Source organism: Natrix helvetica, assembly GCF_964273705.1.
Source record: "Natrix helvetica genome assembly, chromosome: 2".
In the NCBI taxonomy this organism is placed as follows: Eukaryota; Metazoa; Chordata; class Lepidosauria; order Squamata; family Natricidae; genus Natrix; species Natrix helvetica.
Genome location: NC_138552.1, coordinates 122,121,360 through 122,138,930, shown reverse-complemented (window position 1 = coordinate 122,138,930; position 17,571 = coordinate 122,121,360). Strand labels below are relative to the sequence as shown.

General features: G+C 37.0%; 1 protein-coding gene across 1 annotated transcript in view; it reads left to right on the top strand.

Moving 5' to 3' along the window:
- LOC309387672 (uncharacterized protein) overlaps window positions 1–17,571 on the top strand; it is a 166,465-nt gene that overhangs the window by 24,220 nt on the left and 124,674 nt on the right. Inside the window, exon 2 of the mRNA XM_081944381.1 lies at window positions 15,680–15,730. Within this exon, the coding sequence (XP_081800507.1) occupies window positions 15,680–15,730 (51 nt within the window). The remainder of the gene's footprint in view (window positions 1–15,679; window positions 15,731–17,571) is intronic.

Sequence of the window (17,571 nt, the reverse complement as noted above, 5' to 3'; positions counted from 1 at the left end):
TCTGGTAGGTTCTGGAATCTGAGAAAAAAGGACATTCTTTCAAGTTCTATTTTTGCCATAAAATCAGATCACTGATACAGACTCCAATGGGATTGGTGTGCTTTGATGGGGGGTGACATGATATTGGACTATCTGAGAGCTAAAGAGTAGAACTGTTTTCCTAGAGTAAGAGTAAATAAGAAACTAAAAGGCAAAATAACTTTAGAGAAAATAAAAATTCCTTCGTTTATTAGTACGTCCCAAATATATGAAAGGATATTGTCTAAGATAAAACTGAACCAAGACATAAAAGGGGACATGTTATCTTCTCACTTGATTGATTGACTGGTTGATTAAATGCCATCAAGTCAGTTTTAGTTCTTAGTAGGTAGATAGGTAGATCTCCAGGATGATCTGCCCCTAACTTGGCACTTCAGGTTTCCAATGCTATATCCATTGCCTCTGTAATGAAATCCATCTATCTTACTGCTGGTCACCCTCTTTCTTTTCCTTTTTTCTCCCTTTTTCCCTTTTTTCCTTTTCCTTTTTCTTTCCACCTTTCCCAACATTTTAGACTTTTCAAAAGAGCTAGACCTTTACATAATGTGTCAAAATGTGATGCTCTAGCATTCCAGTTTTCCTAAGAAAATGCTTCTTTTTAATCAAGGAAGCACATATTTACTTCTTGGTGGTGTTTGACTTCTTCAGTTATCCAGAGTGCATCCCAGTAACTTTCATCACCGGTTCTCACAGTAACTGAATGCTTGATTCATGCTGGTGGCAACACTTATTCTACTTATTTGTAGTGTGTTGGCAATTACTTGTTCCTTGTTCCTTGCATATACTGTATGCTATGGTCCTTGTTAAGGATAATTCATGTTTTTTGCTGACTGTAGGGTTAACATTATGATTATGATTAACATTATGATTAACATTATGGTTTACCACTGACAGTTATTGGTTTGAGCTGAGTGGCTATACAAATTGAATAAATGGACAAAATTGGAATGAAGCACATGGTTTTTGTCAATAGAAAATTGGCCTCTCTGTTAACTAGATTGCTACCTCATGAGATGAAACCATTACTGTCTTGTCTAAATTCAGGCAGTTGTTTGAATAATCTCGGTATTGTGTCTTTGGAATTCCAAGGTAAGATGCCTCTTTATATTTCCTAGCAATGAAGTGATAGCAGTATGCTTAAATTCCCTCATGAAACCAAGCTGCTTTTTCTGCTGGGTTACCTTTTTAAATGTCCATGGCATGAGCCAGGGAACAAGAGAAATGCAGTTGGTTCTTGTATCATTTAACATATGAGTTTACTTACCTTAGGTGGAGATTTTAGGATCCTATATCATTCTTTGTATGGGAGATGATTTACTCTACTGTACATCATAATCTATGAGGTGACAAAGTAGACAATGTGGCTGCCATTACATTTTAGTTTCTTTTCCCCCTTTCCCATAGAAATCATTGAGATGGAAAATTTCTGTGTCAGGGTTGGGGCTGGTATAAAGCTGGGCTATTGCTGAGGACATAGGTATAAAATTAAAGGCATTTAAAATATGGCATTGCTGTGCTTTTCTTCTGCCTTGCTGGTTCTTTTCCATGTAGTAGTTAATGAGTGGCATATTATGGTTATGTCTTAATTCATAGGTTTCAGTTAGCTTGAGGATGATTTGGATTCTGATGAATAGTTTATCTAATTTCAATAAAAACTTTCAATAACCCTTTCCATTACTTTTTGTGCTTCCTTCAAGCTTCTAGAAGACTCATCCCCCACGAACCCAGGAGTTTGTTTAATGTTCAGGCAGACATGAGCAGGAGACCATAACAATAACCAAGGGCCATCTAGTCAGCTACAATCATAATTAAGCAATGGATATATTCACTGGCATGGTATGCACTACTAACTACTGTAAGGTCTCCGTTGCCTAGAGAATGCTGCTCAAACAACCATTCTTGCTGCAAGAGAATACTACTCCAAACCAGATCCCCTGTTCTATGCTGTCCAAGGTCCTGATAATTCTTGCAACCTAGAGCTTACCTGATATGACCCTGCACTAACTAAAGTATTATAAACAATACAGCACTCTCTCTGGGAGCTGAGTTCTGTGTGATATTTCCATTCTTCTAAGTCTCCACTTGATTAGTAAGAAGTACCCACGGTGCAACAGACTTTTGAGTATAGATGTTTCAACATTACAATTCTGAAGCCAATAAAAGACTATGGTTTAAGTAAGAAGCTTCTAAACACACAGAATTTTAATGGCAACAACTATTAATTAGAACATACTAAAAATAGCATGTCATTCCAAAAGTGCTTAAAGTGGTATTCTGTACAGGTTCACTTTTGTGGTATATTTTTAGAAAGGAAAATTGAGATATATTGTGCTTAATTTTTATTGTGAAACTTATTATTTATTGTGAAATAAACTTATTTATTGTGAAATAAACTTATTTATTGTGAAACATTATTTATTGTGAAACTTAATATTGTGAAATTTATTATTTGAAATAAAAGCAAGGCTTTCATCTAAGACAGTGGTTCCCAATGTGGAGCCCATGTCCCACAGGGGGGCAATTTTATTTTTAATGAGGACAATTTGTTAAAACAATTTTTAACGGGGACAACTTGTTAAAACCAAGTTAATGGCCTTTTAGGCTTCTTCCACGTGAGTAGAGTTCACTTTTTGAGTAAAGTAAGAATTATATGTCACGGGGGGGGGGGATCCGGATTGTAAAGATGCTTAGGTGGGGCATGGCCAAAAAAAGGTTGGGAACCACTGATCTAAGGTCTGTTTATATGGTGATGCTTAGGTAAACAGCACCACAATGTCAGAAAAGAGTATATTCTGTGAAAGAAACTAAAATAGTTAGAAAGCTTTATTCTCTAGATATTCAGATTAAAAAGACAATACAAACTAAACAGAATTCGGTTAGGTTGGGTCAGAATATACTGAAGATTGCAACTTTCAGTTAAAAGGCAGCAAAATATCTCTATATATTTGAAACAAATAGTGTCAACTAGCATGTTGTAATTTGGAGAAATCTATTCACTCTAGATAGTTTTTCCCTCTCTTTGTTAGACACAATGTTCTTTATAAATGAGCAACTTGTTTCTATCACTTTCTTTTCTCTATATTCTTTTAGGTTTATTGGACTTACTGGACTTTTGTTTGCCCTTTTTATAGAGGCAAAATTAGATTATTTTTCTGTAGAATCATGAGAGATTTATGAAACATAAAAATTATTACTATTTCTCAAGAAATTGTTTTAAACATTTCAGGTGTTTAAAATATGCTGCATTATAGGACTGAATATTGTTAATTAGTCCTAATCATTGCTCTACATAGTGTTTCAGGACTCCTTTTTGTTAATGCAATTGCTTATCAGATGTATGCTTTGCTTTATAACAAATAGAATGGAATTTGGAGTTTGAGATGAATGTGTCATGCTCAATTTTTATTTCAGTTTTGCATTTATTCACTCATAAATCAATTATACATGTATTACCATATATTTTCATGTCATTCAGCAGTATATTTATTTTTTATGCATTTTTCCTAATAAATACATTTTAGCATGCAATCTAAAATTGCCATTTGTACACGTATTTTTTCAGTTAAGAGTTGCATTTCAAATTCTGGGTATGTGCAGAACTTTAGAACCTTCATTTTGGTGATTTAAAAATGTTAATCAATAATCAATTTGATGTTGCCTCAGTTCAGGAAGCAAAAATCTGTGTAAGTAAGCAACGGATGATGAAAATATGCCAGCTCCATTATTGCCTGTTGTACCCTTAGTACACGTCAGCATAAATTTTAATTTCAATATTGAGAACAAATGCTAGATGAAATACATAGAATAGAGACGATTGTCTACTTATTCCTATTTTCAAAAAAAGAAACATTGATCATCTGTTAACATAAATGTGTAATTGTTCTAATCATGAAAAGAATAAGGATGACATTGTTATGTATTCCAAATAATTTCTTCTTTAGAACTGTGATTTGTATTAAAGTTGCTCAGTATTTGAAAGAAGCATTTCATTTTTGACCTTTACATGAAACTTATTGTTTCTTTTCTGGATTAATTCTTCTTGATTAATGAAAAAATTTTTCTTATTCAAACTTTCTTGTGAATTCAAAGAAACCCCAGTTTTTAAATAGGAGATGATACAACACTGAGTTTAAAAAACAAGTATTAATTATTGTAAAGGACTTCAAACTTAATTTCATCAGTGAGCTGTCTAAAATACAGATGTATTATTAATTCTCCCCCAAAAATTGACATGCAGTTTTATAAAATGTGCACCACAAAATAGAAAAAGCTACCTGGTATATTATGTCAGTTATATAGATAATATCTATAATTATTAATTTAATGTATTTTTGATTATGTTTATATCATAGACATTAGTTTACAGAGCTGGCCAAAGTAAAGATGGAGTTCAAAGGCTGAAGTAATTCACCTCCTCTTCTTTTGTGGAAGGTTCCCTTTGATTCTTCCTCTGAAAGCTGATATATACAGGGTGTTCCTGACTATCCAATGGCTCCTGACAGCTTTCCAGTATCCGTATTACTGCATAACTTTATTATAGAAATAATAAAATTGTTTCAGATGTGTAATAACTGCTGAAGTCTTGCATAGAAATGTTGCTGGGAATAAATACCAATTTATTTGATACCCAATTTCTATTCATTTATTTATATATGCAAAATTAGTGTGTGGCCTACACATAGGTGTACTTTATACAGAGCCAGTTTAGGTTATTTTGTCTTATTAAATACTACATGAAATAAGGGACTTCATTCTCATTTCTGTAATCTCTGAGGTTAACCTCAAATAATCTAGCCACTGTCAAAACAAACTGTTTGAATTTGTTGAATATTTTCCAGAATATAAACCAGTGAACTACAGATAATAATATTCTCCACAAAGTACCCACATATTTAAACTGACTTTTCCTGGGGTTTCCTTTGGTTCAGAAATAATTGTGAATGTCATCTTGATTCTTCCATATGAGCTTGGTTTGCATCTCACCATATTCTTGGTCTAAGTTTGAATAATACGCTGTTCTTCATTTCTGACTTCTAGTTATTCTGTTCCTGGTTTGTTCTTTGATCCTTGTTTCTGACCCTTGGCATGCCCCATGGTTCACCTCAAACAGCTGTTCATAGCCCAGTACTGGCAGTTATAGGTGTAATTTTGTCAGATATATGTTGTTTAAGATGACTGCTCTACATTTGTAAAACAAATCTAAGCCAAGATGTTCCTATTTAGGTTGTATTTAAATATTTAATATTTAGTTAATGTTAAATTAAATTATGATAATAATATATTTATTATCTCATTCAATATTGATTATATAAATATAATAAACTTCTGAAGGCAAGCTGTTCTATTGGTTGATTGTTCTCACTGTTAAAAAAATTATCCTTATTTCTAGGTTAAATCTCTCCTTGATCGGTTTCTATCCATTGTTCCTTGTCTGACCCTTGGGTGCTTTGGAAAATAGGTTGACCTTCTACTCTCTGTGACAGCCTCTCAAATATTGGAATACTGCTATCATGTCTTCCCTGGTCCTTTTCTTCACTAGATTAACCATGCCCAGTTCTTGTAACCATTCTCCATATGTTTTAGTCTCCAGTCCCCTAATCATTAATAGAAGATAACAATATACCTGCAAATAGAAGTAGAACGATTGTGGCAAAAGAAAGCAAAGGTAGTACCAATAATAATAGGCACCTTGGGTTTAATTCCAAAACAAGACTTGATAGGTGCCAAATCCAATCTAGACATTTATTTGACTGCGCAACAAGCCAATATAATTATATATTAATATATTATTTATTATATTACTCAATAGTAATTGATCTTTGTTCTATTGGCTGACATTTTAGCATAAAATTATTCTTTTAAAGATTGTAATACAATACATCTGCTGAACAATGAGATTTTGAAGTGAAATTTGGTATGCAGAGTCAGGCCACGTTAAGTTTTATTATTATCATATACAATTCCAAGAAAGCTGAGGAAAATCAAAACAGAACAATCCAATTTAGCATTAATATAAATATAATTCAAGAAAAATTGAATTGAAAGAATTTTAAAGGAGAGTGGGAAATGCTTAACAAATACTGTTAATGACTATAGAAATCAAGAACATTCCTCATAATAACATACATAATATATTTGAGGTCTTCCTGCAGAGGGGGAGGAGTAAAGTGAAGTCATAAAAAGATTTAGCATCTTATGAACATCCATTTCTGATCAATGAGAATAGAATGGAGAATAGAATAGAATAGAATAGAATAGAATAGAATTCTTTATTGGCCAAGTGTGATTGGACCCACAAGGAATTTGTCTTTGGTGCATATGCTCTCAGTGTACAAAGGACATGTTCTGAAATACACAGGTCACAGGTTTAAAATTTAAGCATTTTAAATTGAGTCAGGAAACAGATTGGAACCCTGACTAATAGATACGAATGGGAAAATTCTGTCCCAAGTGAAGCTCGCAAACTCTCTTCATGATAGGTTTCCTACAGAAACTGCTGCCCTAAGCCAAATAAGGAGCCACTGTTCTTTTGATAATGATTACAAAACATTAATTACAAACTCACACCCAATTTACACTAAATGTTATTTTTTAGCCCTTATGCCTGAGAAAGTGAAAGCAGTATCCAGAAGTACATCCATGTGAACTAATTTAGTCAAAAGGATGCCAAGGATACAATTTTCTTTTCTTTTTCCCATTCAGTCATATCAGATTCTTGGTGTCTGCTTGGACAAGTCCCTGCAGTTTTCTTGGCAGGTTTTACAAAAGTGGTCTGTCATTGCCTCTTACCTAAAAGGATATGGTGCAGATCAAAAAAGTCCCTGGTCTTCAAACCACTGAAACAGATCCCACCTCCTGTGTCAGTGTTTTACCAAGATCTAAAAGAAAAGGAGTCCTAAAAATGAATGCATAACTGTTCTTTCTCTTGGCTTCCTTTTAATTGATCTATCTGGTCAATTGGAAAATGTATCTTCATTTCCTCTTTAGAAATGACAAAGGAATTCTTGAACTTTCCAGCCTAGATAATAAAGCATGAATTCAAATATTTAAAAACATCATAAAATATGTATCTACATTTCAGAAATGAGTTTTGCTGTTAGGTCTGATTTCTATCAAAAAGTCCATGTACACTTGTATTAAAAAAATTACAATTTGCTAATTTTATTAGCATCTTCCAAGTGAAACAATCCAGAACTATAACATATGATTAGTGTTTGAAGCCAGCACATCTGTAAAGTCACTTTAAAGATTGATGTTTCAGAACATATTATGAAATGTCAACATTTGGCATATTTGTTAATGCACAAATGTATTCCCAGTATGCATCCTAACATTGACATCATAAAACTATATATCTCTTCAAAACTGAGAAACAAAAATAAATATATTGAAAAGTGCACAATAAAAGTTCTTAGGGGAATTATAAAGAAGTTCAAACTGATTTTTTTAAGACATCTGTGTTATAAGTATGAGTGGAACCCTTGGGAACAAGTGCAATAATGCATTGGAAGAAAATGCCTTTTATGCTAGCCTTAAGTTGCTTAACAACAAGCTGTAAGAATAAACAGGGATCAATAACTCACAAAATTGGAATGATAAATTGTATAAACCGGTATCCTGTTTTTGAAATATTTTTATTTGCAGGGTGGTAATAATCACATTGTCAATTTTGCTCAATACTTCTTGTTTCTTGTGGGCTATGAGACTTTCATTTTATTATCCTTAAAACATTTTGCACATCTTTACTTTTGATTTTTTTGTTCTTTCCATTATAGGTTATCATTTTGATAAAACTGTTTTTTTGGAAAATTAATTTACTGAGGAAATGCACAAATATCCCAATCCCAAAGGTTCTGTGCTGTATCTCGTTTCTGGATTTGTCCGTCTTATACCTCAGTGATGTTTTATGCTCCTCAGAAGATAATATTGGAGTTAATATTCATATATGTTCTATCTCATCACCTGAAGGTTGAGAGAAAATCATTAGGAGCCCCAAGATATTCCCAAAAAGCAATGAAAACCATATTATAATATATGTCACTGTTATACTGCAATATCTAGAGGGCTACCTAATCCTCTTGTGTAAAATCATTAATGAGAGATCCAACCTAGAACTAAGGAGAAATTTCTTGACAGAGAGAACAATTAGCCAATGGCTTTCCTCCGGAAGGTGTGGGTACTCTATCACTGAAGGTTTTCAAGAAGAAACTGGACAGCCGTTTATCCGGAATGGTATAGGATCTGTTCGAGCAGGGTTTGGACTAAAAGATCTCCAAGATCCCTTCCAACCCTATTATTCTATGTCCTGTGATCTTGTGAGTAAACAGACATCAAGACTGATAAAAAAATGATGTCCTGGATTTTCTCCAGATAGCATTTTTTAAAGGTTCAGAGTATAAATGCATTAAAATATGCCATTGATTCTCTTATAATATGAACAGGATAACCTTTTCTCATATCTCTTTACTAAAGATGCATACCTATAGAATGGTTATTTACAAATTTCCATCAAGGATGGAATTTGGGAAACTTAACCATACTTATGAAGAATGTTGCTCTAAACATACTTACACTGTTGAAAAAATACCTTTGTGGCTGTAACCTGGCTATAATTTGGGCACAGCATGATTAAGCTAGGAATTTTAGCATGCTTTCTGCAGTATGAGTCACAGGTCTGTTGCTTGGAGGAATTCTTTGGTAATTTCTAAAAGCAGCTTTCTATGGGCTTTCCAGCTTCCAAAGCCCTCTCACAATCAGGACAAAAATGATGTCGATCACTCTTTTTTTTTTTTTGGCAAATTGATACTCCAAGGCAGTCCAAGACGGACAAATGTGCAGATGCAATATTTGGCAAATGAAGCTTTTGTGTCACATGTGTTCCCACCTGGACATAGTGCTGTTTCACTGTCTGAAGGATAAATAAATAAGAATGACTTCTGGAAGTCCTGCACAAATTCTTTTTGTTACCCTTTTCAGGATTCTCGGAGATCATTCTTCCATTTTCTCCCCAGTCCAGATGCTGATTAGTAGAAGGCCAATGCTTTTATTCTCACAAATTTCTGTGTATTGTTCTATGATCTATATAAAGCAATGGCAAACATTTCAGAATAAAATTGTGTGAGGATTCAAATTTACCCTCCTTCCAATTCATATATTTAAAAATTGTCCACAAATCATGAAAGACCACTCTTCTTTCTCTATAGGATGCTGAAACCTGTTTAAGTCTTGTGAAATTTGAACATTTTCACACAAAAAATCTCATTCAAGAATATTGTAATCTTTCGGAGATCACTTCCAGTTCCTGCAGGCGACGGACGCGCTGTCCGCCGCTCGTCTCCTCGGTGGGCTCCGTAAGGAGCACAGGGGGCCTTGGAGGGGTCTCCTGCCGCAGGGCGGCTCTCTGGAACCTCCTGGACTTGGCGGCAGCTGATGGGGGTGTTTTTCAGCCTTGCCCCAGGAGCCGGGGAACGGAGGGGGGGCAAGGTACAGCTTCGGGCTGTCCGTCCTTTCACTGAATGGGCTCCGGGAGGAAGGAATTAATCCAAGGAAGAGCGGCTGAATGCTGGTGGTGGGGGAGCCCTCCTGATCTCCTTAATCGTCGTTAAAGGATAAACAGCAGACTATTGTAAGTTCGTGTTCAACTTATTTGAAACTGAAGATTTGAGGGGGGTGTTTCTTCTCTTTACCCCCCTCCTGGATTAAGCGGCATTTGAATTAGCCGCTATTTTTGAATGGAGAGAGAATAAAGGCTGACTCGTCACTTGAACTAACTATGTGAGAAAGATTGCTATCACAATTGCAAGAGATGATTGCTGAGCTGTTCTTTTTAAAAAACTTTATGGAGATCTTTTGAAACTACCTTCGGGGAAAAAAATCCCTCTGATATTGTTTTATTACCCTCTCTGAGGGAAACCTGGACCTCTCCTGTTACGTGGTCTTCCTGGACTTTGATTATTTGACTTTCCCCTTTCTGGTGTGCCTCAGTGCCTTGGAACTGTGAAGGAGAATTAATTTTTCCCTTTTGGATTTGCCTGTCTCCCTGGACCGGCACAGCTGCGCACTCCACTGATGCCATTTTCTTTGTAAAAGACCTATACCATCTCTGAACTCAGACAAATGGGGCCTAAGAAACCACCAACGGGCAAGTCATTTTCGGCTCCTGCGTCTGCCACCTCCAGTCCAAGCATGCAGCAAATGAAAATTACTTCATTGTTACAACAAGAAGGGTCTGGAGAGAGCTCAAAAGAACTATCTGTTACCCAAATGTTTCAAGAAATAATGAGGGGTCAAAATGAGTTGAAAAAAGAGGTGACAGATCTTAAAGATGAACTCAGAGGTGTTCAACATCATATTTCAGAAAACAAACAGAGAATTGTGGTGGTGGAGGAGGGGGCGGCTGGGCTGGAGGAGGAGGTTAAAGCAGTCCAGAAGGGAAATGTAGACTTGGAAAACTTTATGGCAAAAATAGAATTTGAAAGAATGTCCTTTTTTCTCAGATCCCAGAACCTACCAGAGACAGAAAATGAAGACCGTAAGGATATTATGAGTAAAATTTTAGCAGAATACATTAAGAGAAATAAAGAACAGTTGTGGTGGGATATGTATCTGGTTTACAGGATTAATTCAGCATATGCTAGAAGTCATAATGTTCCAAGGGAGGTACATGTTAAATTTCTCAGGAGGACCACAAGGGATGAGGTGCTAGGGGCCCAAAGGGAGGGACCATTAAAATATAAAGATGAAGAAGTCACCATTCTTAAGCAAATTCCAAAAAAGATAAGAGAAAGAAGGAGGAAGTATTCCTCCTTATCAAAGAAATTATACAATAAAGGAGTTTGGTTTAGATGGTTATTGCCAGAGGGAATGTTGATTTTTTGGGGGAGGAAAATAGAATTAGAATTAATACAGTGCAGGAGGCTGAAGCCTTCATTAAAAAACACTTTTCTCTCTTAGAGGACAAACATAGGGAAGGTAGTGAAAAGGGTAGCAAGGTACAAGATATGAAGGGGGGGCTGTGGCTCCATCTGGGGACAGGGAGGAAGGAGCAATATCGAAAAGGCTCAGGTCACAAAAATAAAAATATTTGAAATATTTGTAATTGTTGATATACTAGAAAGTGACAAAGGAAAAGATGATTGAACACATGATTGATACAATGTAGAATAAGATTCTGATTTTTGCCTATCTTTTATACGTTGTTTTTAATATTGTAAAAATTGTGAGATTTGGAGGGATTTCTACCACTAGCGTGGGAGCTGCCAAAATTTTCTATGTACCCTCTTACCTTTCCCCAAAAATATTTAAAAACCAATAAAATCCTTTAAAAAAAAGAATATTGTAATATTTTAAGCTACTTTTAAAATTAAAAATATTTTATTTGCAAAGTTCATAGATACCCTTCTAACTCCTGATTTGCAGTGTTTACTGTACTGTATTGATCTATATTCTTGACAAGTATCTATAGTTCAAATATAAACGTTTTGCCTAGATTCAAGAAAGAGAGATCCATTTATTTTTCAATTTATCTAGAGGAAATGTCTAGATAAAGAGAAAAATCCACAGATGTTTGGCCTTGCTGGTTGAGTCAATGAGGGAACGCTATGCTACCCAAAGCATAACAGATCAGAATGCTCTTGGCAAGCCCTGGAAAATAAACATTTATGATTAGAAATATATTTCCTAACACTGGAAGTTCATGCCCATTTGGGACTTTTAACAAATTTTGTTGTTGTCAGGGTTCCAAGTAACACCCCCAGTGAAAGAAGACTCTGAAGCTTAAGTTTCCTCAAAGTTCCATTTTATTATTCCATTTTATTAGATATTGGCACATATGGGAAAACCTGAATCTGAAAGGTTCCAGGTTTTCCCCACACAAAAGAAAGTTCAAGTCCCTGCCCAGCACCCACATGTCCATCACATGATCTAATCAGGCACCATCCAAACCAAGAGTTGCCTCCCAGTCACCTCTTCACAGCTGCAGGGCAAGTTGACCTTGACTTTCTGAGAAAGAATGTTGTTCTGGCTATATATCACCCACACTCTGTAAAATTCCCCCCTCCCATTTTCCCAGAGTAGAAAATGTGGCAGGCCTGAAGTCCAAAAGGTAAAAAGATGGCTTCCAAGTCTGACAGTTGTTAAAAATTTTGGTTTTTTTAATAATTTGGAGTGCTAGGACTAAAGAAACAAAAACATACTACTTCGTATTAATTACAATCCATATATCACTTTCTTTTAAAAAAAATATATCTATGAGACAATTACAATTACTTTACTAGAAAGCTTGCACATTCTGAAGATGGAGGAAAAGACCACTGGTACGTCATACCTTTGAACACAGTCCCTCCCCCATCAACAATAATATTTAAAGCAAAGCTATCTGTATATGTTTACATACTGTGTTTCCCCCAAAATAAGACGGTCTTATTTTCTTTTGACCCCTGAAATAAGTGCTTGGCCTTATTTTGGGGGAGGTCTTATTACTTTTAAGGTGCATGAGGTGGTAAGCGTAGTCACCTCATTGCTGCTGCTGTGTTGCGTTGCTACACCAGTGAGGCATGTTGCTGAGTGGCTGTTAGGTAAGGGTGTGTGGGTGTGCGTGGGGCATGTCCCCCCTTCCCCCCCTCCGGGTTCATCTCCTCACCTTGTGTTGTTTGCATGGTAAGCCACCAGCTTGCCATGCAAACTGGACATGCGCTTAAATATTTTCGGGGAGGACTTATTTTCAGGGGAGAGCTTATTTTAGCACATCTGCTCAAAAGCCCGATTGGGCTTATTATCTGGGGAGGTCTTATTTTCAGGCAAACATGTAGTTCTTTGTCACATATAAAACATAGTCATTAATAGTCATTTTCATTTTCTGATTCTATAGGTGGATTTTCATTTTCTTATTCTGTAGGTGAGACAGGTGAAATGAACCAGATCTTAAGAATTTAAGAACAGCTGAGGGTCAGGGTGATGATGGTGGAGCCTAACTTGGTACTAGTTAGCTTCATGGGAAAAGGGACAAATCAATGGTTTTCTTGTTTCTACAATTAAAATAATTCATTTGAATGCGCCATTAAGTATTCTATTGTTAAACCAACTTAATAAAAACACACAGACTTTTCCCCTTCCACATTTTATAGACAAATAAATCTTCGCCATTGGTTCTCGGTCATTTCATTTATTCCTTCTACCACAAATTCCACCCAAACATTTTTTTAAAAAGGGAAGCGAGTTCATAGGTTTTGAGCACCATGCACAATACATTTTGAGAGTTATTTTTCTGAAGAATTTTAAGTTTGTCATGAGCAGGATAGAACCATGAGTTTTTAATCTTTGCATGTACAACCTTATTTTTACACAACATATTTTGAGAGCCCCAGACTGATTCTAGTGAAGAATGCGGTGCATGATAAGATTTTCATTGCTAATCTAGACTTGCTTTAGAGCTTTAATTAATCTAAGAAAATGTAGTGAAGACATAGAGTAGGTTCCTATAAAATGGGAGGTCACCATTTGTTTAATCATTGGTCACAAATAAATAAATACATTAAGCTATAAACCTTGAACTACAGTGGAATCTGGAATCTGGAAAATATATGTAATTGAAAATTAGAGAGTCAGTTTGTTATTGTTAAAGCATCATACTAGAAACCAGAAGACCATGAGTTCTAGTTCCACTTTGGGCTCAAAGCCAGTTGGGTAATCTTGGGCCAGTCATATTCTCTCAGCCCCAGGAAGCAGGAAATGGCAAATCACCCCTGGGCTTTATAATTCTCTTTGCTGTGTGATCACATCAGATAAAGGAATGACTGTCTGCTCAGACTAGATCAGTTAAACTATGTAAGGGATTTCTTTGCTTCCTCAAAAAATCCTGAATAGATCGGGAAACTTCATCAGATGTTATTTCCCAGACTCCTCATTAAATCACAGCTCTAGTTCCTAGCCTCCAAATGATAGCACATATGATATAGAGCTCTTTTGCCTAAATTGCAATATCTAAGAATGATAAATGCAGGAAAGACTGAATGTCTCTTAAAACATTTGCAGCTGTCTAGTAGGGTCAGAGATGGCTAGTGGAATCTCAAAGGTATAGGCTGGTTTGGAAAGTTTAAAAGACTATCCCAACAAAAGGCAATGGCAAAATGGTAATGCATGCTTGTATTGTTGCCAAGAAAATTAGAGGCTTGTGCCCACAAAGTCACCATGGGTTATGCTCAATAGAATGGATTTGTTTTTTTAAAAATGCAGCACAAAGGTCTATGCATTTGCCATTTGTATAAAGCAGGATGTCGCTGTTGTAAAGTAGAATAAAATATGAATTAAAATATAAGAATGAAGACGTGGCATAAAAGGGACAGTTAGAAGCTTGCTTAAAGGGACAGGGAAATGTCATCAGCCTCTAACCACAAGATGTTCCAGCCAATGTCCCTATGTCAAAAGTCCAAACCACAAGGTTCAATTAAAGTTTGCTAAAGACATGTAGTCCATACCTGTGTCCCAAGAACAAAAGGAGAAGTAAGACCCCCATCTACTTATAAGGCTTTTCCCCCAAAATAACCAATAAGAAATGAGTTAAGTAATTCTGTGTTGCGTCGCTTTAGAGAATATATAAGAACGCGTGCTCTGATAATGAAGGTTGTTCAGAATTTCCAATGCTAGCTACGTGTTAGCTTTCTGAACCTGGCTGCCAAATAAACCCTTCCTGTATCCTTAGAAGTCTAAGCCTGTCATTTTCTGCAACAGTTGCTATAAGACAGTTGTTGTATACCAAATATTTCTGTGGACACTATGATTATTCTTAGTAGTCTTTTTGCTATTGTATGGCAAGAGCTAAATTTATATCCAGTATATCATAATGATACGATCTGCAGGACCCTTGATTTCCCATTTCCCCAGTTCTTTGGGGTTAAACAGAGAAAGGGAACACTCAAAAGGACATCTTTGCAATAGTGACTCTAGCATATCAATTCATAGATAAAAGCTTCAAAATATATTTTTTCTATTTCCTAAGGAATATCAATATTATAGCTGTATAGGTTTGTGTTGTTGCAGAAAATGACAGGCTTTAGACTTCTCAGGATACAGGAGAAGTTTATTTGGCAGCCAGGTTCAGAAAGTTAGCCCATGGCTAACGTTGCGAATTTCTGAACAACCTTTATTATTGATGCACGCGTTCTTATACATTCTTAAAAGCAGCGCAACACGGAATTACTTAACTCATTTCTTATTGGTTATTTTGGGGAAAAAGCCTCATAAGTAGATGGGGGTCTTCTCCTTTTTGTTACAGGTATGGATTACGTGTCATTAACGAACTTTATTTTGAACCTTGTGGTTTTGGACTTTTGACATAGGGACATTTTCTGGAATATGTTGTGGTAGAAGTTTGATGACATTTCCTTATCTTTTGAAACAGGCTTCTAACTGTCCCTTCTATGCCACGTCTTTATTCTTATATTTTGATTTATATTTTATTCTACTTGAGTGTTACCTTTATCTAAATTGGCTTTTTAATGGAATCAGCATTACTTAAATAGTCTGAGTAGACAGATACATTTTCATTACAAGCAACTTTTTCTCTAGCAAACCTTCTCTAGCAAAGTCTAACCTTTATTGTAGATATTACCAAATTGATGGATTGCTTTCTTTTTAATTACAGGGTTGTTCTGGCTGTGGAAAATGTGACTGCAGTGGAGTAAAGGGGCAAAAAGTAAGTATTCTGTATGTGCAGTATTTTTCCTTCCTTGTGTTTTTACCAATTTTGAATAAATCAGAATAAATGAATTTTAATACTACCAGGATACCCTTAGGAGGGGAGATAATATTTAGCTATGTGGAAGTAAAAATTGGACACAACCAAATTGGAAAACACAGGGGAGCAGAGATTGAAGATAAAGCTGTGATAAATGGCTGGATTGTTGGAGGATCCACCTCTCTCCACCAACAAACATTTGAAATAAAGTTTTGCAATGACCCCTGAAATGATTTGCTTTTGAATGTATAAAAACAGGCTTTTTCTAATATTAAATCTACAAGCCTGAGAAACTATATTACAAATCTCAATTTTAATGGTTATAGGAAGGACATTCTTTGCAGGATCACATTCACTTTATTCCCCTGGGAAAACAGTTTTAGGAAATCTCTACTTCCTTATGGACATATTACTAAAAATCCTTGCCCATTTATGGAAATGCATAAAACAAAAGTTAATACTGATGTTTAAACCGTTTATTAATAAAATTAAGCAGTCAGCTGAAAACTCCTCTCAGGTTCACTGAATGGAGCTATTATCTGAGTAAGACATATATCAGTATTGTTTAAAAACATTCTGTGAATCATACATCTTAAATTTTAGAGTATTTTATGTCCATTCCTGTGAACAACTAATTCAAATCTTTGAATGCATGGAGAGATGGCAGAAAAGAAAGTTATTTTTAATGCTGGAGGTACGAAGATTGTAATCTTGAAAACTGAACATCTTGAATCTTGGTCAAAAAAGAGGAAAGGTCTTAATGGAGTCCCAACCTTCCACTCACTGACATCCTTAGTATTAATTGTGACCCACTCTATAAGGTAAAGATTTCCCTTGCCCATATGTGCCAGTCAGTGACGTGCGGTGAGGGTTATGGCTGGGGAGGCTGGTGACGTCATCAGGAAGGCGGGGAATGGGACCACGTGTGCAGCACACGTGGTCCCATTCTCCGCCTTCCTGAGTGAACATTAAGGGGACCGTGGAGTGCACTGATCCGCGTAGCATTGCTTCCTCCACCTGCGCCAGTCCCTTCCCCCCCCACTCCTTCAAGGTCTCCCACCAACCCAAAGCCCGATCCCCAGCTCCCTCGGGCAAGGCTTGAGCGGGGTGAATGGGAAAGCAATGAAAGGGGCTGCGCTTTCACCCCGCTCAAGCCTTGCCGCCTGCAGGCACTGCCCACCCTCGCTGCCCCTTTTGTTGCTTTCCCACCCGCCTCTAAGGCGCGCCAAAGCCTCCTTCGTCCCCCCCAGCGCGCGCCCTTTTTATTTCCCATGACACCCCCCCCATTTCAGGAAAGCTTTCCCCATTGCCTGCGGGGTGAGGGGGGCGGCTCCTCTCCCCCCACTCCCTCCGTCCCTGCCTCTCTCCTCAGCCCCAAAGCTCCGTCCGCGTGACTCACTTCCAAGGCGGTGGCTGGAGAGGCGTGCAAGAATGGCGAGCGGTTTCCCACCAAAGCGGCGTTCTGCGCGCAAGAAGGTGCTGCCGGAGGACAAAGGGTCGCAAACACACATCTACCCATCTATCTTTTCCAGCTACCTAGCGCTCTTTTCCACCGATCGCGCATGTTGTGCGCGCAAGAAGGAAAAGTCTGCGGCGAAGCCCTTGTCGCCCCGAGCTCTTGTTTGCACTCCCCCCCCTTTTTCTTCGCTCCATCCCGCTCCGGCTCTGGAAGGGCCAGCGAGGTTGGCTCCATCCGAGATCGAGAGGGAGGAGAGGAGGGGGTAGCTGCGGGCTACCTTCCGGCCAAATGCGCACGAAAAGCGTGTGCGATCGGTGGAAAAGAGCGCTAGGTAGCTGGA